At 37.0% G+C, this 24521-nt stretch overlaps 1 protein-coding gene across 1 annotated transcript in view; it reads right to left on the bottom strand.

Annotated features, from left to right (window-relative positions):
• Window positions 1–24052, bottom strand: part of LOC131431416 (homeobox protein 5-like) — a 105833-nt gene extending 81781 nt beyond the window's left edge. Inside the window, exon 1 of the mRNA XM_058597112.1 lies at window positions 21791–24052. Coding sequence (XP_058453095.1) covers window positions 21791–23205 — 1415 coding nt within the window. The 5' untranslated portion in view covers window positions 23206–24052. The remainder of the gene's footprint in view (window positions 1–21790) is intronic.
• Window positions 24053–24521: the final 469 nt, after the last annotated feature.

The raw sequence follows: 24521 nt of genomic DNA, 5'->3' as shown, positions 1-24521 counted from the left end.
ATTGGAAAGTGTGGCAAAACCTAGAATAAATGTTTTAAAACGTTCCACAGTTTTGTTCAGGTACGTTTAAAGATATGATTAATGTTCAAAGTTATGAGGTGAAGGAATGAGATGGAAATTGGAGCTGAGATGAAATAGGGAGCGCTTACCCTAGTTAAAACTTAGTCACCAACAGCACAGTAAACATTGAATAAATCCAGAATGCTTCTTCATAGAAAATAAAAAAAGCAGCATAGTATTTGAAATTACAAACCTGATACGATGTAAACATTGTAGAATGACGAGTGAAATTCAATTTGATTTTAAATTAAGTGTTTTTTATGCGTCTCCATTAAAAATTAAAAAAAAGAAATTAACTATTCTTGTTTTAATTATGTTTCAATATTCAAGCCAACAGAAAGTTTCGTTATCTTTACGTTGCGAAGATCAACCGATAGCTATCTGCATCAATATAGAAATTAAATGTTATAATCTTGTAATACCTATGATAAATTTGATCAGTATCTAACGAGGAAAATAGATTAGAAAAATGACAAACGAATGCAACTATGTAATGAAAACCGCGAAAATGTTACCGCAGAGACAGGGCTCGAACCAGTAGCTAGCTTTCAACCGGAGAAATTGTTTTGCCAATTAAGCTACCCTGCATATGAAAGTTTGATTACGCCTACGTTTAATTTTACTTCAAGTCAAGTTAACTTCTGCCAACATAAAGTTGAGAATCGTTCGGTATGATGATCTTGGTAAAGCTTCTAATTCTTTCCTGGGATTGAAGGTTATGTAAAAAGTGTTCAGGTGTTCATTTTTCTATGTCGTTGCACCGAATTTCGAAATAGATTTCTAGATATAGTATACTATCGGTAGACAATTCCACTAAAATTAATACCGTATACTAAAATTCACTCGAAATGGCAACTAACGTTTTCCAAGGAAGTCTCCTGAGACCACTTATATAATCTTTATTCATCAACGATCAATATCCTCGTAAAACGCATGATCGCAACCTTTTGCTTCACTAATTTTAAGTCTCGATTCTGTTGTAAATCAGAAAAGCATATGAGCAATAATGACATAAATTGTATACATAAAAACCTAATATTTTAGTGATGTATCTTATGATAAAAAAAGAACCGGAATTTTCATTTTAAAATTCCCGCGCTTGTCCAATCGGTAAACTTTTATTCTCATCACCAGTTATGATGCATTCGATGAATGTGGGGTCACTATCTGCGTTGGAAATCATCTCTTTGGCCACATCAACACGACGCTGTTTTTTGAATGAAATTCAGCTTTTTTGGCACCAGCCGAGAAGTGACGCGTTTCAAACCCAAAACATCAGTTAAAATGTGTTCGGCTGATCCATAAGAGATGCCCAAAAACATATCAATCTCTCTAATCGGTACAGAACGATTTTGCAACACGATTTGCTTCGCCGATTCAATGTTTTCTTCAGTAACAGATGTTGTTGGGCGGCCTGGGATCTCATCATGATCCAAGCTTGTACGACCACCTTTGAAGCGTTTATACCACTCGTATGCCTGTGTTTTTCCTAGACACGATTCACCAAAGGCCTTTTCTAACATTAAATCCATTTGCAAATCCATTTGATGCACGCACGTTGTTCTAAATTTTCATGCATTATAAAAATCGCCACCCGAAAATTTTTCAACTTCTTTGTATAGACGCTAAACAAAAACTAATCGTGCGATATGCGTCAAAATTTGACAGAATGTGTAAAAAAGTGTTGCCAACGTTGAGAGAATAAAAGTTTACCGATTGGACAAGCGCGGGAGTTTTAAAATGAAAATTCCCCTTCTTTTTTTTATCTTAAGGTAATATTTCCTTTCACAATTGATGAAAGTTCCAACGACGGGATTCAAACAATATAATAAAAGGTGATTTTATAAGAGAGATATAGAATTTGAAAACACAAAAAATTGAGAAAATTGATGAAACCTTCATTGGAATCGATAGAACGATCAATATAATTAAATGTTTGAAGAACACCAAACAGTGACTAGTTTGACAATGACACAAGACACGATTCACGGGTGAGGTGTCGAAAACAATGTTTGCCAAAAAGATACCAGTAAAAAATCACCCTTTAGTATATCGACCTTTGGTTGAATGCTCGGTTTTCGCAGTGATTGCCATAGCATTACTCTACGTGAAATACTGTTTTCTATGCCCTTCCACGTTATTGAAAGAGTGTTATGCATGGAGCCCGAGTTGAATGGATTCTTAGAATCTGTTGGACAGCAGCACAAATGCCTCCACATAAATCGCCTGGGAAAATCTGTCAAGTCAAGATAGACAAATTTCGTGTCCGGATGTAGTAACGGTAATACCTAAAATTTCTAGTCAGTATTTCAAAAACGAAATTCTGGTGATTTCAATAATTTCTACTCGAATCATTCGAATTAATACTCTTTACTGCGCTCTGATGATGATATTCTATATTACGGAATATGCTGTACAAGTTCGGAAACCATATCGCGAAATTTAAAGCTACCGATTAGAGTACGTTCAAACATAATTCATAAAACTTTCATTACGGAAATCATTGTGAATGATTTATCGTTTGTACTATTTTAGGGCGGGAATCAATAAATGAAAGCTGTTCGATATATTACTGTTGAGTAACAATAACGAGGGCGCGAAACTCAAAATAATTGAATTTGATAATAGTTAAATGCTTTTAAAAAAACGCATATATAAGAAATTGAAATAAAAATAATATGCGTTCTACCGACACATGTGTATTAAGTTTTAATATTAAATAAATAAATGAGATTTCAGAAACAGTTGTTCAGTTACGAAATTACCTAAAACCATACCAAACAGATGAGTAATTTATGATGAATGAAAGTAAAAATTATGCAACAACATACTTAGCCGCACTTAGCCTTTCAACCTCCTCACATACGAAAAACTCTGCCATGCAAATCTTTCTTCTGTATAAATTTCTATCAATGCATACAAATGTCACTTTTATGATGAAGAAGAAAAAATTCGCCTTTGCATCCAAACATGGAAACTCATCGCCACACCACAGCCGCCGTCGATCACCGCCTGCCTGGATGCCTTGGTGCGCAATTTCTCATCAAGAAGCTAGCGGTTTTATTTTCTCAGCTTATCGGATCGGTAAACCGCATTAGAAACCGGCTTCGGCTTTTTTTTAGGTCTATTGGATTGCAAAAGTTGCATTATTGATGGCACACATTTTCCCATCTGCTACCAGGCAGTTTCACAGCTCGCAGTGTTTACCTGCCTTAAACAGTCAGTAGTACATTAAATGGGTGATGAAAGATTTTTTCTATTTTTCACGGTTTCATCTTTTCTGAAGGCACTCAATCGTATGTGACATTTAAAGTAGTAGCCATTTGTTTGAGAATCTCTTTAATTTTAAATTTAAATATTATATCAAAATAGTTTCTGTATTAGGTATTTTTTCTGAATCATCATAAGTGTTGATCAGCATTTATCGAAATGAATCAGCTATTAATAAGAAATACAAATAATAAAGTTAATTACAATAATGGAAATAACAAAAGAAACCAAGTTTACTTTATGTTTGCCTGTGTTGAGGTGACCACAAAAAATTTTATCAACACTTTTATGAAAAAAATGATTCAGACTGGAATGTGTGAGAAAAACAGAGCAAAGCCTTGCCAGCAATTAGAATATCATTTTGAATGCGTGACTAAACATTTGATTTAGGCAAACTCGAAACAGTTATGGTTCTTCAAATTGCGAACCTAATGTGACCAGATCAACCAATTGTTGAAATCTCGCAAACCGAGCACATCATAGAAAGAAAATAAAAGCCATTAACAAGCCTCCGAGTGTCATCCGACTAGTTGTTACAACCAACAATTAGCAAGCCAAAATTTAGTTTGACTGATCTGCTCACATGATCCAAATTTTTCACCAATTACATCGCTCGGGCGACCATCGGTTGTTTGGTTTAGCATGTGCGCACACTTAGGATCTAAAAAAAAACGCAAAATTGCGCTTGCTCACCGAAGCGTGCGCTCCGCCAGCACCGCCCAGTGGAGAAAACCTAACCTAAGTGTCCATATAATACTAGTTTGAATTTATTATACAACTGAAATTGGGTTTCGCGTACTCTCGGACCGATGGCCATCAACCACCAACCGACCGGGTAGGCAGCAGTATTCGTAGCAGCTAGGCCCAAAGCAATGGGCCACTGACCATCAGTCGAAATTGCCATGCCCGCAGTATGGCAGTGGAACGCGGGAACCGAGCCTATTTCGGCTGTCACTTATTTCTCTATTTTCGGATATTCATCATGATCGTTCAGTCCTTGTAGTTTTGTTAATGCGGTCAAAAACTGAGTTAATGGTTTGTTTTTGCTTGTTTTGAGTCGAGAGGAATTTACTGCTTTTTGGGAGAAAGAGATGGGGCCGGGGGTTGACGATGACAAGCGAAGAAAGTATGGACTTGTAATGGAGGTCATTATGTTAACGGAAGATACATCGCTGTAATTGACTGTTTGCAACTCTGTTGTGATGGATCCAGATGGCATACACAGTTATAAGCGCTTTAGGGATTCGGTGTGATCAAGAAGGTAATTCTGGTAGAAAAAAATTAGAGGGTTGTATTCAAGACACAACCGAGCACAATAACATTAAAAATGAAACGTTTCTAGGGTCTTCATAATAAATACAAAAATAAAGATGATAATGATGATGATACACTAAACTTCACTACACTTTAAAGTTACTTGAAAGCTCAATTTTAGATACAAACAACCTAAAGATTTTAACCTGAACAAATGAAACTATTTTATTTTATGATGATAATTTTCGAGAAACGTACAAATTTATTAATTTGATTTCATTTATATCGTTTATTTACCCCTAGTTTTAACCTAATAATGGTCGTTCACTGGGTGGACTTATTAATTTTATAAACAGTTAATCGATCCAAGAGAATGTTGTACCAGTAATCTCAGTAATGGTGTAATTTTATTAATCTTTCAAAATCGTCGATAATCTTCGGAAAGTGTCGGTAAATAATATGGCAACAATACGAGGAAGAAAACATGTGAAACAGCCCGCATAAAATATTTAGTTACTTACATTGATTTTCGCTTTGGCATATTAGGAATATACGGAATGGATACGCAACAAAATTCCGAAATTTTGTTCATATTGTAACTAGATGTTATTAACACATGAATAAACATTGTCATAGTTACAACGCGTGTAGCCATCAGACGCTTATTGTTTTGAAGCAAATAATAATTCAACTAAAACTGGTCATTAACTAAATTCTACGAGGGTTCATATTCAAACGATACATGTAAAATCGCAAGTAAACTTACCTTGAGTTTATCTTTGATACTATATGATATTGCATCTAATTGTACTGTATATGTGAGCCTGTGGAACTTATTTATACTACTAAACCGAGAAGGTCACTTTTAGATAAGTTTCAGAATTTAATTTTGAATTTTTTGAAGCGTTTAATTCCTGGTGGGACAACAACTTGTTCAGTCATACTGTCAAGTTTTGTTCGTATGGGAATGGAGATTTAAGTATGCAAACCGATCCGTTGACAAATTAAAACATTTTTAAGCTTACAATATTGAAGCTTTGGAATCATTTAAATTAGGAAAATCCATTAACAAATCATCGAGGAACAAGCGCTGCAAATTAGATCCGGAAAATCTATCGCTGATAATTCTAAATTGGCCTGATAGTTACCAGAGAACCAAAATAAAATACTCAATTTAAACCAATTTTTCAATGGTATGCAATTGAAATATTCAAATGACGTTATCTCATAAGTTTAAGTTAAATGGTTCCGAATCGATTAGTTGTTGAATTAAATAAATCCATCAACAAATGACTGAGTTATAAGCGTTCAAAATTATGACAGAGAAATGTTACGCGATTAGTTTTGCATGTTTTAAACAACACCCAGCCTCGGGAAGCGAAGTGTAAGGCATTTTTAATGGCAAAATCGACCAAAAATTTGCTAAATACATGGGATATTTCAAAAGAATCGGTAACCACGCTGATTCGGTTCTTCAATAGCTAGATGATATATAAGATACTCAAGCGAACACGGTGTTGCGCAGACAGTAGGAAATTTCACCAACACATAATGCAAAAGCGACAATCCAGCAAGTGAACGCATATACAATCCAGTCATCAGCTCACTGGACAAGCTACTTGTTTCATGCACAGTCAAACATCAACTAGACAAAGAAATATTGTGCAGCCTGTATTTATAGATTTCTCTTCATACTAGTCATAACGATACGGTGTTTTTTATGCATGACGCAAAGCCTCCTATGCCGAACAAAAAGTTGACGTCATTTTGTACAACAGGGATTGGTGGATGAAAACATAGGTCGATTCCAACCATTTTTTCAATAGTACACTATTGAAATACTGAAACGACGTCGTCATACATGTTTAAGTTAAAAGTTTCCGAATCGATTGGTTTTTAAATTATAACAATCCATCAACAAATGACCGAGTTATTAACGTTCAAAATTATGACACAAAAAGGTTACGCGACTATTTTTGAAACTTTTAATTGACACCCGGCCCCGTATAGTGAAAAGTAAGGCATTTTTAATGCCAAAAAATCACGTTACACGAATTTAACTAGATTTACGAAGTTTACATGGGGGATTGAAATAACCGCTCAAACTGAGCTACTAGAGCACCATAGCAGCTCAACAAAAACATTTCGCTACGGTGCATTAAACAAAGCCATTGCACTTCAACGCAACTAACATGTGTGGTCAAAAGTGAGGTCATATTTTATATCTGTCTAGCGGTTTGTGTTAAGTTGATATGATGCACTGAGAGTTCAATTCGAACTGACATGCACCGACGAGTCGAACACGACGCGTGCAGATTAATAGATTAACATTTTGAAAAGTGTTATAAGATTGTTATAACTTATGAGAATAACAAAGTTATTTTGATAGAAGCCATTCAATTCGTTGGTTCTAACATAAATTTCACAAACACCTTAGTACAAGGTTTTTTCAATGACTTGCAATTTGCATTGCACTAAAACTTACAAATATTTGGTCTAGTTTGGCAAGCTGCCACTACAGCGAAGAAGTGCTACAGTAGTATTGAGAAAATGAGGTGAATGGCTTAGAAAAAACTACAAGAATCAGCCCCATGTGGTTGTTCGAGCCATTGATGTGCAACAAAACAACCAAAATTTCCAATGATCCACAATCAAACAGTTCAATCAATCGTCACACTTTTGAATCCGCAATTGCACGAGGGTCTGCCTAGATTTATTTTGATAAGGAACCAACACCGAACATTGTTTGTTTTATAGCCGACAAAATTATACCAATATCCCAAATGAATGCAATTATATCTTGTATATGTATACATACTTGTATATATGTATACATACTTGCAATACGGATTTTGATATAAAGCTTCTGTTCGCCAAGCTTGTGTTCAAGTTTTGTATGCAAGTAGTTATTTTTATAGCGTTAAGTTTCCATACCATTCTGCGATTTCGGTTGAAGTGATAAACTTTTTCTCATTATCAATCGAGTCCGTCTTATATAAATTAGAAATTAATCTTAAGCACTCCAAATTTACCCTGGGGTAGTTGTCAATTTCTCAAGTGAAACGACATAACATGGAATTTCATCCGAACTTGCATGACACAAGATCAGAGCATACCAATTAAAGCTTCAAATCGTTTTATAGCACTTTTTGTCTTGCTGTCTAGCAACAACCTACCTCTAGCGTGCTACGTGTAGGACTGCAACTTTAGCTATAATTTTGTTTCCATTTATAAATTCGCATGCTTCCAACAGCTTCACTTTTGCATCGATTGACCAATCAGACCGATGCTTTCCCTTTGATATATCGCTTACACCTTCAAACCCGTCGTCTATGGCAGAGAAATCCGATATGCCGGAGCAGACAAAAATAGGACACTGCTCGGCATTCCATTTGACGTAATCTTTGAACTTATTATTAATATAACTGTTCAAGCTCCCCATGATGCATTTCATCGTTACTTGAACCAAGAATTAAATCATTGATATAACTGCAACGACGAATGCGAAATGTGATCAGGGCTAATAAAAGTCATTTTTATTTACTCAAAATAGACGAAAACGAGGAGAAATTAATGTCACTCTCAGCTTCGCTTGGAAACTATGAGAACAAAATCCATGTCCAGTCAGTGACATAAGCGGAACGGTAGTTTCAAAATTATGTTCTTTCTTTCATTCGCTCTTTCAGTCATTTGTGGTTTTTAGTGAAAGTCCCATAATATGCAGTGTCGGTATTCAACCGAAGTTTTGAGAATCGAAAATGACAGAAAAAGGTTTCACAATGACTTTCACCTGCTGGTGCTCGAATTTGTAGTAGTTTTGGTTTCCAAAGAGGATCATGGATGTAATTACTTCGATTTGTCATATTTTAGACACTCTCTATAACCAAGCGTCACAGATTTTCAATACATCGATGAAAGAATGAGAATTGAAATCCTGCTGATGCTCCCTGCAGACGATACTTTGGTTTGGTCTTGTCATAGAGCAAAGAGTGACGTTGGCAATTATACTCTCTCATTTTTTCGATGAGAAACGAAAATGCTTCGTCTCTCTTCGTTTGTTCTTGTGTCGGTCATCTACGAATGAGACAGTAAAATATTGAAAATGAGGCTGTTGGAATGGTTTCTTTCATTGAGAATGCGTGACAGTTTTAAGCTCTGAATGTGATAGTTATGCACGGTGAACGAGGGGAAACCTTTTCAATCTCCTTAATTTAAAAAAAAATGAAAGGAAAAGATCGTCACATTATCTCTATTTTCACATTTCGTCTTCGACTATTCAGTACATAGCAGTTAAAGTTGAATTGAATGCACCTAAGAGTCGAACAGAATCAGACTATCTTACCTTACCTAACAGTTATAGGCCTGGGGTGTCCTTTGCTGTATCAAGCATACGTCTCCACATAACTCGGTCCATGACTGCTCGTCGCCAGTCACTCAAGGCACGGACGCTTCTGAGATCACCCTCCACTTGATCGATCCACCTTGCTCGCTGCGCTCCTCTTCTTCTTGTACCAGTCGGATTAGATTCAAGAACCATTTTCACTGGGCAGTCGTCCGCATCCTTATGACATGCCCAGCCCATCGTAGACTATGGGACTATGGTTTTAAATTTTCCATCACTCATATTGAAAGTTGTCGTTATTAGTTTACTAGTCTGGCGTTGTTATTTTACTAGTAAAATCGGCTGGTTACGACGCAGTTTCTCGATCACGTAAATATTGTTCTAAACTTCGAAGCGAATTGTCGTGTAACGAAACAAACTGGACTTTTAGGCTGTCTTTCTGTCTGATAGCACAGATTTTTATTAATAGTCCTATTCGGCGTCTGCGTGAATTCTAAGTCATATTTGACAGAAAAGAAATTTTCGTTAGTCTCAACACGATCAAACGACGCTTACAGAAAACCAACCTGCGATACCGCTCTACAAGGTTGAGACCTCTGTTCAGTGGCGTACTGAGGAAATTTGGCGCCCAGGGCAAAATAAGATTTGCCGTTCGCTCGTTGGTTTAGTAAGCAAAAAAAACTCAACTCCATCTTAGGAAAGATGACTTAATCGAGCTAAAAAAAAAACCACAAACGACAAAATATCTAAATTGAGCGAAGAAAAATATTAAGGGGCGGGTAGGGTCTAACACTTTTTAAAAATCATTTATTATTTTCTTTATATTTCCTTATAGTAAAACATTTCAATAATATTCTGTAAAATTTTCAAGTCCATTGGAACGAAACTCTGGAAGTTATGGACCTTTATCTATGGCTATCTCATTCTGCGAAGAAACAAGAGCTCGGCGCACAGGCTCAAGATTTCTACTTCGATTGACTTCAAAACTTGACAAAACATTCTTGAAATGTTTCATTATAATATATTATAAAAGAAAAATATGATTTTTTGAAAGTTTTAGGTCCTGCGGGCTCCCTGGAGTAATAAATGGTTTCCATTGATTTTATAGACAAAAAACTTTAAACGCGTTTTTCTCAAAAGTAGCTTTTAAAAGTGCGTGTCCATCGTCATTCAAAAACTACTGCTACAATTTTGTTCAAATTTTGCACACACTTGCTACATATAAAAAACCACCAAAAATTGAAAAAAAATTAAAAAAATCAAACAGAAACGTTGGGGTCTAGAAAAACTTTTACTCTAACTATGCTGTTTTGATTTGTTGACTTCTGATTAGTCTGCGCTGAGATACAGAGGACACCGCAAATCATGAGAAGCGTTCTCAAAAATACCTCTTCACCGTCTTATTTCTCAATATTTTCCCACAAAAAAATTACACAATATTGTTCGAATGATGCTTTGTGTTATGCAAAATGTTTGAGTTTATTTTGTTGAACGATAGTTCTGAAAAAAATCACGAAAATGGTGTTTTTTTCATCATTTATACCCCTTCCCCCCCTAGTTGGTCGAAAACAATTCTCTCGCTCGTGCCTGTTTGGGAAACAGTACCGAATTGACTTAAACATCTCGTAAAAATGAGATTTCCAGGAAAAATTTTTAAGCTGCAAAAATAATCGAAATTTGCCAACGAAGCCTAAATGGGTCCTTCCAAAAGGCAATGAAGCGCCGGAATTGAGAAGAGTGGTATCGCCACATTAGACCGACCCTTCTTCTCTTTCGACGCAAACTCTGTCGAAAATGGCTGAGCCAATATGAAGAGCAAACTTGCAGGAAAATCTGTTCACAAGTTGAAACAATTTGTGTTTTCTCACATCAAGCTACGCTGAAAATTTACATTCTTTGCTTTACATAAGGCTATATACCTGCTCATCACGATAACAATACACTATACCAATATGATCGAGACAAAGTTTACAATTGATGATTGTGAAAATTGGTCAATCCATATATTCAAAACGTAATGATCCAAGCTTAGAAATATTGTAAACAAACTGTTCTGACAGAATAGTGTTGGAAGAAAATTTATAATGATGAAATATATTTATTACCCAAAAATAACAAAATACTGGATGCTGTCTAGTAGATTAACGTATTTGGGGGCTAGAATTTCTACCCCACTCCAGATATTTTTCAGATATTACGCCATCCAAATAAATACCTGTTCCGTTTGATGATTCATTGCCTGACCAATCAGCAGCGTCGCTCAAATGAAAACATCATGAAATCATTTGAATCGTAGATAACCTCAAAATAAAACGCTTCTACCGTCAATGTATCCGAGGGTGGGGTTAGGGAGATTCTAACTGAGACTACTTAGTTGCGCATCTGATATAACAATCAACAACGTTCAGAACTAGCGGATTAAACCTAACAAATTTATGTGACGAATATGTCGCAAAAATGCAATAAAATATCGACTGCCCACGAAATACGTTTTCGTTCATTGGTTTGAAAATGTGAAACAAATCACATCGATTCCTGCTTGTTATTAATAAACAATGAGAAACCCTAAAGCAAACCAGCGCGAAAACATCATATTGGTACTGAGTTTTTGGCATATCCACCCAACGCTAACGGTTTCGGAAATTACCCGGTAGCTTAACTAGCCCGGTAACCAAAGCCACTTAGCCTGAGAAACCCCTCGTCAATCGGGAGCGCGATCTATTGTTGTTTGTTACCACTTAATTTTCCGCTTAGTCAGACTGCATCCGACAGTGTATTATATTGGTGTCCGTTCATAGTTTTGCCGGTCTTCTCACGTTCCAGTGTGATCGAAAATTATTGTACCGGAGGTACTTAATAAGCACACGCACATCAAGGTCTAGTTAAGTCGCAGCGTGCACTTGAAAATCATTTACCGCTTTTGGTGATCTGCACAAGCAGCAAAGCAAAAACCCGTAGTTGGGTTACTTTTCCTCCGTTTTCACGGCTAGTTTAGTCCTTCTTTCCCCCCAATTGAAGATGCTAATGTGCTATTATTCACCGACTGATCGGTTAGAAAATTGAAGAGATCGTGATCGGTGAAAGTTTCTAAAAGCCCATTTTCGGTGCTTTTAGTTGAAACCTTGACACCGTATGAATAGGAGCCGAATCTTACACCAGCAAAAATCCTTGCATGAAGCCACATTTGGAACCATAAATCAGCCGATGGAACGGCCGAAAGCATAGTACCAAGATTTAATTGACCAAGAAGCTATTATATTAATTATACATGACCAGGCGAAATATGTTCCACCTCGCCGAATGCTATCGATTTGTAAATTGCACGGTTAGTTGGATTATTATAATGATCAGATTTGTTCAAGGTTGATTGCAGAACATTTAGAAGTATTTTTCTTGAAACAGCATAGAAACAGAGACCAAAATTATGTGCTTCAATGTTCTTCTATTTTTGAAAATTTAAATGAAGATTTGTAGATGTGAGAAAAACACATGTGCATGTACACTGTGGACGGTCGGTGAGGTAAGGATCTTATATCGCAAGCCAGCTAGAACACACTTCATTCAGTCATCACAAAGCATTTTTGGCCCCTCCAAATGATTTATTAGAGTGGCCATGCCCTCTCAATATTTTGGCAATTGGAAAACATATTTATAAATTTGCGTAAAAATATCTTTTTTTCTGCTCTCTCCGTAGTTCGGTTCCGTAATTGTTCATATTTCTTAACTAAGTTACTACAATTTTTAAACTAATTTACTACAATGTGGAATGTGCTATACTTTACCACTTTCCTTCTATTTTTTGTTTTACGGAGCAATTACGAAAATCAATATTCTGCTAAAGTGTAGCTGTATTCCAGATGGTAATTTTCATTCGTACACAGAACATATTATCTTCGTTTGTATCAAGCACCAATGAAGACAGATTGAACAAAGTGATCCAAAACTAATCATCAGAGCCAAAAATGAATTTGAAAACTAATTTCAATACGTGAAACAGTTCTGCTATGGAGATACCAGAGAATCAACAACCTTCTTCTTCAGTCCGCTTTCACATCTCATCCAAGTCAGTCGATAAAACAAAACCGCTTACGTTCGGGACAGAAAAAATCAAGTACAGTATTGTGTAGTGAACAATAGAACGACCTCGAAATGAGTGAACCAAACGAACAAAAGCTACCGCCGACACGAAAGAATACAATTGTTGTTGACTTTAGGCAGTGCAAAATTCGGCCTTCGATACGAGAACTTGAAGGTTTGCTTAAGGAGCAAATGCATCTTGACATTAAACATGTGCATTTACGTCAATGCAATAAGACAAATAATGTTGTTTACATCCAGTTTTATAAAGAGTTGGATGCAATTCAATTCGCAAAAGACAATAACAATGTGCACTTTGTGGAGCACGAGAACATTAAGTACAACATTCCAGTATATATGGAAGATAGTGCTATAGAAGTGCGTGTGCATGATCTTCCCTCAAACGTCACCGATTCATATATTCGTAAAACTATGTCCCAATACGGAGAGATTCTCTCTATGGAAAAAGAAAAGTGGAAGAATTTTTTCCCCGGTATTCTAAATGGCGTACGTTAATTACGCATACACTTGAAGAAGCCTATACCTTCTTATGTGATTTTCGGTCAAGATACAAGAATTCCGTGCAAATCACTTGTTACCTATGACAATCAGATGGCCACATGTCAATATTGCCAAAAAGCTGTTCACTACGGTAAGCCATGTGATAAACTGGACAAGGAGACAGCCACACCAAAGGACAACGGTGCTTCCTTCACACCAACCCCAAGCAACCCCAGTACATCTGTGACAGCCAAAAGAAGACGGAAATCGACAACAATACCATCGATGCGGCAATGGATGACGAGACGAACCACGAACGAAGTGCCCCTCAATCCTCGCAGGAGGGAAATGGAAGCTCCTCTCCCCCTAGAAAAAGTGTGACAACGAGATCCAACTCAAAAGAAAATTATTTAAAAAATCGGCTCAATCGGCCACGTAAAGCTTGTACGCAAATAGGCCTGAATAAAAATATCTTTTAAATAAAAAAAAAACAACCTTCTTCAGACTATGGAATCGATGTTCTGATCTTCTAGATTGAGTTTCTCTAAAATGGGGGAAATTACGTTCACGAAAATATACCGATGAAACCGTGCAAATCGTATATGAACACTGTGATCCAACGATTGTAATTTTATCCGGTCATTTATGTGATGTTCTACAGCAAAATTCATTACAACTATAGACTCTCATCGATCATTTCTGCAATTATAGAGAAACTTGCGATTTTTATCATATATTTTTATCATTTATTTAGACCCGGCTTTAATATTATTATGTTCGCTCGCCGGGTGGATCATCATTTCTTTTTTCCCACGGTTACTACGATAAAAATATAAAACATCAAATTGAGCCCATATTCAGTAGTGTTCTAGTTCTAGATGCATAATTTATGTCAGTTTTATAATTTCAATCTGGAAATTATAACAAGCAGCGTTCTACTAGAATACAAAAGATAGAGCTGCAGCGTATACCAGTTTTAAATTTGACAGTATCGAATGAATCGAATGAAAAAAAACTAAAACGGCTTGCTGAAGATACGTTTGTTCCAGTTTTAGTTCTATAATAGATCTCCTACATAAAACTATCAGCTGCTGAATTTGCTCTGAGTGAGGTATTTTGTTTGTTATGGCAGAAATTCGACATGAATTTAGATTAATTCATATCAAACCAAAATCAAATAACAAATAATAAAGTGTTTGATTAGCAAAATAGCAAAAAAAAAAGGCACCAGAAGCTGGACATGATCCTGAAAACTTTCTCCAAACCGAGAAAATCGTTCCGCCAATTGAATTACTCTGGAAGTGGCGAAACACTATTCCGAAAGAAATCCGATTGAAGAGAACGGAAGTATATTCTCAAATTAGGCACGCTTTGTGTGGTTCCGCAAGAAAGCACAAATAGGTCACACAGTCATCAATTTTGGATTTATTTTCTATTCCCCGCTGGATGTGGATATGTGAGAAATCTGTCTCTGAAAAAAAATTTGTCACACGATTCTATTTTCGCTGTTTGCTATTAAGGGCTGAGGCCAGTAGGTGGCGTATACCCACGTGTCTCTCTCTCCATGCTCTATTGCATATGTACAAAATGACTCTCGAAGGGCCGGGCGACCACAAAAATCTCGATATTTTCGGTTACAAGTTTGCATAAAATGTGTCTGCATCCAATAAAGCTACCGCTTGTTTGGCAGCCTTGCTGAGCCGATTTTATTTCTCTCTCATATTTCGTTACGTTACCAGGAAACTGGAGCAGAAAAAATGGTGCGTGCATAAAAATCGACTTACCTTCACAAAAATAACATTCACTACATTTTTATCGCGATAACATATATGTTTTTAAGCACTATTCGCATCTAAATTAAATTATCTAGACATTGTCAGTATAGATTTTTGATCCTTGTTTTTGAAGGCGAGATATTCAATGAACAAGTTGAAAGATGGCGTTTTCAGCTTTGCAATTCTTTCTTCAGAAAAAAAGACTGTCCCGACCGCTAAAGTCAATGAATCATTCTGAAATTTTCACAGAACAATCTAAACTAATTTTCTAAGAGATTGTCAGTTGGGGTTTTTATGTTCGTCACCGTTTTTGAGAAAATCAGATTTGTAGCGTGAAAACAGCCCTCTAAAAGACCCTAAAACACACTGGCCTCAGACCTTAATGATATTTTTCTAGTTTGTTCGTTTGTTCATTTTTACAAAGATTTACTAAGCTATGTTCAAGGAAACTTTAAGATTTGTACCGAAAAGTGTGAGTACAGCAGAAAACTGCTTTACTCAAACGTGTATTATTCATTTTGCATCCCAAACTCTTGGATCTGACCAGTTCTTGCGCCTCCTTCTTAATGTTTTACAAGAGGTTTCGAAATCATCTCCTCTTTTACAACTTAGAAATAATTTTGTTAATACCAATTCAAGATGGTACACGCATAGTGGAAAGAAGTCAAACCAAACCAAAACAATCTTTATATTTTGAGATAAGTGGCAGAATTAGTTTCTGAAGACTTTCCTTCCGGTGCGTTGCGGCGTTCATATTCGCTATCGTGCAAAATGGGGATATTTTTATACTACATAGACAAATCACTTGGTAGAATATTCACACAAAATCGCAGTTTTTTCATTATTTGTATAAATACTCGAAGAATAGTTAAACAGAAACCAAGGGTTTACATAAATTTGAGATCAAACTGTACTCTTAACTAAAAGGCTTTTACCGATGCACCCAAAATAATGCAATTATTATTCAGTTGTTGTTTTAGTTAGTCCTCAGTAATAGATAAGGTAGTTTGTCGATCTTGGAATAAACAACTAGAATTTTCCAATAATAATTGTGCTAATGAAAATACATTTCACTAATTAATGACAGTATTAATTAATTAACAGTAATTTACAGATCTACAATCAATTCTGTATTCGAAAAATATATGAACCTATATTCGATTCACGCGCACTCGGATACATGCTTTGCCTTTCACGAGAAAACTAATGCAGTAAACCGAATATTGGTTAAGCAATATATTGGTTGAAATATTTTTACTGTTTTGCCTTATTCGGAATGACAAATCAGAGCAATACTTTCCAACGGATGTGTCATTAACTCTCTGAATATTGTCGTTTCTGATAGGGAAATCTCGTAAGTCAGAACAGGATCGTAGTTCTATAGGAAGTATAATATAACACTGTTTGATTTGAATTAAATTTTTCGTTGGCAAACATTCAAAATACTTACTTTCGTTCCATCAAATCGATTGGTGAAAATGTTTTCCAGCATTTTGAAATACAATGTACTGTTTTATTCTGATTGAACCAGATATACTTGAACCTGATCACTTATTAATGCGGTTTCATATTCGAATTCGAATTCGAAGGCAGCTCCATATAGAAAGCAAAGATGCATCCCTCATCGAATAATCTCATCTTTCGAGCTCAAGAACTAGCCAACTGTTGAGTCCATCGACTAAAGTATAACGTAGAGTTTTTGAATCGAAACATGTGGTATTCGAATGGAATAAAGTCCTAGCTACAGGGTGGGCCATTTAAAGTGGAAGCAATTTTTTCTAAACAAAATATATGAAAACAAATTTTATTTGCTCTCATATTGATTATAATTTATTTTGGTTCAAGGAGATATGTTACAGTTTTTTTTTTTTTTTTGAAAATGATATCGCGTAATTGCCACCTTTGGCCTTAAGTACAAAATGTATTGGCCAATGTATCCGTCGAAATGGCGGCGACTTCACGTCGTATGTTTATTTGAGTTGAGCTATGGTTATTAGCTTATCAGCGTATACTTTGAATTTCAAATAGCCCCACAAAAAAAGTCTGGTGATTTCAAAATCACCGTTTTCCAATATGACTCGTCCGAAGAACAATGGTTGTAACAAATGGATTGTTAGTCGAGCTGTATGGCATGTTGCACCGTCCTCTTGAAATCAGTAGCCATTCAAATCATTTTTGCGAACAATGAACATCACGAAACCAATTATCACGACTCGATAACGCCATTAACAGTTTTTGGTGTTCCATTATCGTCTTGAAAAAAAAGGACCAATCACCATATCCGCACAAACACCACACCAAACTGTAACTAGAACCGACAAATTTGGTTATTAACGCATACATTTAACGTGAAATATGCCTCGTCTGACATGATGATTTTTCGCAAAAAGTTGTTCTCGTTCTCGGTCATTTCGTGAACAATTTCAGCGCGTTCTTTTAGTGTGTACTGTTCCATGGTAAAATTCTCTTGGAACGACACTTCCAACGCGGTATATCATTAAACGTTCTGACAATTCTATCAAAAGTTATTGGGTTGTCCGATGCTTCCACTTTAAATGGCCCACCATGTATAAAGTGGATGAGATAATTGATGACTCAATTTGTGAAAACCAGTATCAGCGTAGATTGAATAAATTTCGTTGCAGAGATTTTGAGGTCCAAGATGTACTACGTGCTGTTTTTCTTTGTAGAATGTAGATCAATAATTATAAAAAAAACCTCCCAGATACAATATGGGAAATTCAAGACAGTAGATTAAAGTGAAAGGGTCCATGGGATAAAATAGATGAATCAAATTAAAACCCGATATTAAACACTATGCAGTCAGGATCAGTGACGCGCAAAGGGGTTATTTTCTATCATGACAACGCTCGATCACATGAACATTTGGGCGCTCGTAAAAGATTATTGATGCTGGATTGAGAAGCAGAGGCACATCCACCGTATAACATCAACCTAGCACTTACAGATTATCACCAAGAGGTCGAACAAAACAAATAATACTGAATAATTAATTCTTTTAAAATTTATGAGAAATCGATTTTCATCAGACTGTCTTGCTAATTGTTTACAATATACATGAAAAAGCAAATAATAAGAAATACCTAACTTTCAGTATTTATACCAATCGATTCAGCTCGACGAACTAAGTGAATAAATATGTGTATGTAAGTGCGTGCAAAATGAAGAGGCGTAGATACCAGAGATGGCTGGACCGATTTTGAACAAACTAGTTGAAAATGAAAGATCTTCCTGGAAGTATTGTTTTTGTTTTTGGATCTGATGATTACTTTCCGAGTTATACTAACTACTAGGTCAAAATTTGACGGTATCCTTCACAATTGATTTTGAAAATTAAATATAATTTCCTATTTAGATACCTAATCGTAATACCAAACAAACAACCAGCCATAGATTGTGAAAATTCGTCAAATATTCACGAAGATATCGAATGAACAAAAACCTAGCGAAGCAGCCGATGATAACGCGAATAAGTCAATAATTTGTTGCTAATTAGTTGCTAATTAGTTACGGTAATGTTGAATTTGATGCTCAATTTTCATTTATTTTTTTGTGTACTCCGTTCAAATGAAGTTAATGAAGAACCCCAACAAAATGAGCTTGTAAACAAATCGAAACCCAGTGGATAGTTTGTTACTCGTTAGTTACAGAAATTTTGAATTCGTAGCTCAATTTTTTTCAATTTTTTTTAGTATTTTGATAAGTTTATGTGGGGTTAATGAAGCACCCCGACCAAATAAGCTTGAAAACAAATCGATACTCAATGGATAGTAGGATGTAATCAGCAACAAATTTAAAAATACCGTAACTAATTAGCAACTTATTAACAACAAACTATCCACTGGGTTTCGATTTGTATTCAAGCTTATTTGGTTGGGGTGCTTCATTAACTTCATATAAACTTAGCGAAGTACTCAAAAAAAAAATAACAAAAGTCGAGCAACAAATTCAAAATTACCGTAACTCATTAGCAACAAAGTTCGAGCATATCAACTCTGAGAAAATGTTTTACACGGACGGATCACGAATTGAAGATACTACTGGGTTTGGTATGTCCAATGAATCGTTTTGCTTGGGTAAAATAAAACAGTGCCTGAACGACATATTGAATAATAATTATCAAATCACAATACTTTGGGTCCCGGCTCATTGCCTCATTCCAAGCAATGAAAGAGCCGATAATTTAACCAAATGTGGTGCTATTGTGGATGAAATTTATGAGCGTCCGATTACTTTCAACGAATTCTATAGCACGTCTCTCCAAAAAACACTTGCCAGCGGCCAAGTTTCTTGGGATAAAGATGATCTCGGTCGGTGGATGCACTCAATTATTCTTAAAATATCGACAAATGCATGACGCAGGGGACCGGATGTGAGTAGGGATTTCATTCGTGTGACGTCCAGACTCATGTCCAATCACTACACGTTAGATGCACATCTCCTTAGAATTGGACTTCCCGAGACTAACGATTGTGCTTGTGGTGAAGGTTATTGCGATATTGATCATGTCGTTTGGACATGCGTGGAGCATCGTGGTGTCAGGTCTCAACTAATAAATTCTTTGCGTATCCAAGGTAGACTATCGAATGTTCCAGTTCGAGAGATTCTTGCTTATCGTGACCTTCCATACATGAAGCTTTTTTATCAAAAGACAATTTAAGACAATTGGAGTTTCAATTTAATAATTGACCCTTTTAAGACTTAGTTCTGACTCGTAGTGTTCGTCCTCTAGTTCATCCAATAGCTAAATTTGAATAGAAATGATGTGCTGATACAAACAAACTCGAAACAGTTTATGAAAACATCAACAAAATGTATAAAAATTTCAATTATTTTATAATTTATAGCAGTTAATCGTTTGGTTCAAATAATATGATATTTAAAAAATAAGAGGAAAATGTTTTATTAAATTCAAATCGTTGTGAATTTATTAGAATTATATTAGGATAAGAATTCTATGTAAAAGTGGTGCTACGGCGAAGAAAAACTTATGTAAATTGCCTTAAGAAATAAACGTATTTATGGAAAAAACTAAATCGATTGCAACTGTCTACAACTACATTCACCGAGAATATAAGTATTTATACAACCCAAGAAAATATAAGTATTTATTGAAATTGTCCTGTTCATTTTGATAAATATTTTGTTTTTATAAAGGAATCGCGATCAAAACTAATGCTTTTTCAATAAGTCATGCCCTGAAGCTCAATAAAAAAAATCGTACCAGAAAGGTTTGCGTTGAATAAGAACAAATTGTATAAATTATCAGTTCAAAACTAACTGATCAAATCGAAATGTCACTGTAATTTTTATTTTGTAGTAGATTCTCTTAAAATTAAATAGAAGTTTTCAATCGTTTGAAGCCATGATCAATAGCTAAGCTCGATTCAAATTTAACCAAAATTATGGCTCTGCATCTACGTCACGTAACGTCACGTAACTGAAAGTACCGCCAGTCCAACAGCGAAAAAAAAATTACAGCGTCATCCAACTCTAACCGTAGTTCACACCACCAACGGCCACAGCACATGGCCATTCCAACAACAATAAGCCCTTCCGATATTGCATTAGATTCGACATTGAACAGTACGAACAGCTACAATCAAGTGCCCACAGTTGGAACTAATAATGTATGAATAGTTTGGTTTCTTGTTTGTTTTATTATTCATCTGCTACGGGTTGCATGTTTTTTTTTTCTGCCGTTAGTGAATTTTCGCGCTCTACGGCCGCTCCCAGGTGATTGGACGGACTACCGTTCGGTCGAACACGTGGCACATTTAACGAGACTGTACTGATTTGTATGTTCCAGACGAGAACTGAAACATTCTCGGCAGTTCAACAAGCGGGGCGGTGGCTACATGCGCGATGATATCGCAAAATTGCTTGATCACGTTAGAAAACGCTAGCTCGTGTTACGACCAGAACTCAACTGTGATGTCTGTGCAATGTAGCCAATGCACTAGTCGCAACAACTCGGAAGGCTGTTATGGAAGGTAATCATGTAACGAACCTATGGCTATGACTATGACGAAGCGATAGAATGAAATATTCTTCACTGAACGAGTAAATGTACATGATGGGCTACGCAAAATCGTTGATTGGCCGATAGATTCAATTTGCATTTCAACGTGGGATGTTAGCGAGGTTAGTTCTCAGTGAAATATGGTTCGCTCTAAACAACAACAAAAAAACTTCAAACATTTATGGTAACAGTTCGTCATAACGTACCATTCCCCGACAATCGCCGACAAATAATGATCCATAAATCATTGAGCGATCCTAGTATGGTGTGAATCGAACCGATAGCTATCGCCGTGCAATTCTATCTCAAACAGACTAACAAAAATGCGACCACAGCACTAGCTAGTTTGTTCAACAGCAAGTTGACCTTCGACCTAAACCTGCCTTTGCTGAGAACAGAACAGAGAACAATGCTTGCTTACATTCTCCGACGCAATAAATTAGCAACGCGAAAAAAAACGTGACTTACCGTTCTTCAGCATCCTTCACGCTATCCCAGGAATCCCCCACACCAGAGGACGCATCATCCAGTTTTTCCTCATCCTCCATTCCGGAGTCTTCCAAGCTGATTTGGCAACTAGAGAGTATCACTTCTTTTCCATTGTCTCCTACCTCAATCCAGTCAGAAGTTCGAATTCTAGCCAGCCGGGTGGCAGTTCCATTCGGAGAAACTTCCGTTGATGATCGATTATCCGGTGGATATCGTTGACGTTTCGAAACTGTGTCGAAAGTTGTGTTTTCATGTGCATTTCTCATTGCAGCCAGTTCCGAGATGAGCTGCTCGTGGAATGCTACTTTTTTCTCACTTAGCTTGGAATCTATTGTTTTCGGATCAATCACAGGACGTTTGATAACTTTAACTCCGTGATTCTGATCCTGTGATGGTGTTACATATTCACCACCTTCCGGTTCGGGGCGGTATGGTAGCCGAATTGACGAGCTTCGTATCACATGAGTGGTTGGATCGGGGGAAGATCCGTTATGTTGGAGGGCATCATTTCGAGCTTCAATGATAGTGGCTGTTCCATTGGCAACGACCGTGGTGGTGGTGGTGGTTTTCGACAGACTGTCGGCACCATGCCCAATGATGATCTCAGTCATGTGTGTCTTGTGGGTTTCTGCGTTTTTAAAGTTATTTTTCCGTTCAAGTGAGTTACTACTTGCGATACTGTTGGTATCCGCTGAATACTGCTCGGTGCCACTGTCATGCTCCGAGGACGCCGAATTGATCACAATCACGTCCGACGAATTGCGCTTAATTGTAGCGTCTTCTAACGGATCCGTGTGCCGGTGGCTATAGGCATTCAGTTTTTGGCTGACGATGGTATCATCCTCGTCGGCAGAATTAAGATGATTACGATCATTACAGATGCCGACGAGATTGGGTTTGGAGTCGGACTTCTGCAGTGTTGACATTGGAGAGGACGATGTCGATGTCGATGCCGATGAGGAAGAATTTATCTCAATTATACTGCATGTTGATGTATATGTTAATTTACTGTTTTCCATGTTGGAATTACCGTTGTTAATACTGCGATTAACAAAACTGTTCACAGGGTGAATAGGTCGCGGTACATTGTAACTGTTAGATACACCGACGTAAATTTCCGACTTCTGAAAGGGACGTTCTGTTCCGTTATCCGAAACGTGGTTCAGACAGGCATTGGCACTAGCAGTTCCATTGGTAATCACTTGCTGCGAGTGAATGTCATGCTCCAGCGTAGGTGATCTGTAAATTACCGTACGCCCTGGATGAGGAGGTTTCAGTGTATGAATGCCCAACTGATTAGGAGAATTCTCACGGTGCTTAGCCAGAGCAGTGGCCACTGCAGCAGCACTTGGCCTTGGAGGAACCGGGGGACCCGGTTTTCTGGTACTTAACATTGTAATTCTATCACACTGTTCTCCTACAACACTAATGCATTATTTTCAAACACTACACTTAAATTCAAAATCCGAGATCTCTTCTCGCCACCTATTCACTGATGGCCGCAAAATCAATGAACGAACAGCGATCGTATCATTGATTTGAACTAACACAAACAGCCGACCAAGATCAGAGGAAATGCGACAACAACAGTAATAATGTTTAATCTCGGTATGACCTCCCGACGTAGTGACCATGAATCATCATCAGCTTACAGAAAACAAACTTCCACACAGTTCCAGCTGACTACGCGTCCGCCGGCGATAAATCGTCACGAGACCTACTTTTCTCACTTTCAACTGAACCCGATTCCGAACTCGAATGTGATCGCGCTTCTTCTCGTTTTGCGGTCAACTAACTTCCAGCACGATACATGGATTCTCTTCACCAACCGGAGTGACTTAATCTACACACCATTCCGTTCAATGAAGGGTACCACCATTCATCTAATTTACTCCAATAGCAGACGGAGTTTCGACACCGACCAGCCCGTGGGTCTTCAATGGGCAACGATAGGCTTTTAGTGAATTACTACTAAACGGCGTGAAATCGCTGAAATGATTACCCTTCAAGCGCTGAAATTTGTGCACAAATTAACCACACGTCTAGCGGCGAAAAAAAAGCAATATCCAAAACTTGTTTCAACGAAGAAGTCGAAGCTCTTCAGATTCGCGAACTACTTTTTCTTTCTCGAACCGTAACGTCGTCGTACGCGTACGTGAGGATCCAATCGAACATCCAAACCCTGCTACTAGCAGCTACTCCACGAGCCGTCCGACCGATATTCAAACGCGAACTAAAGAGCACCTCAGAACCGAACCACTACCGGAGGTGTTCCAAGCGAGTCGGCCAGCTCGTACCAACACCAACACACCGGGAGGTAGCTGCGTGTGAATGTGAATGGACGGTGTATGAAGCCGAGTAAGGCGATTATGTTGGTAGGGATGCTACGAAGGTTTAAGCTATACTTCTAAAACGAGGAACTATGATTTTTTAAACAAAAAATTAAAAAAAAAATATAAATAAAATAAACAGTTATGATAATAAGTAACTCTTCTATCAAAAATTTACAGAAGCACTTATGCTACTGAATCTTATTTATCGAAAACATGTCAATTGTTGGGGACCGGTTGCGTAAGTCGATCCCTTGCCAACCCTATACATGCTCCACGAATTTTAAACGTTATGCTAATTAAATATCTATTTGACTGCTTGAAACAAACATCGCACGGGATTCTTGTAAATTACAAAATATCTTTACGGTCAGGTCGAA

Source organism: Malaya genurostris, chromosome 2 (assembly GCF_030247185.1).
Source record: "Malaya genurostris strain Urasoe2022 chromosome 2, Malgen_1.1, whole genome shotgun sequence".
Classification (NCBI taxonomy): Eukaryota; Metazoa; Arthropoda; class Insecta; order Diptera; family Culicidae; genus Malaya; species Malaya genurostris.
Note: the sequence above shows the minus strand (reverse complement) of the source record. Positions and strands in the feature narration are given on the sequence as shown.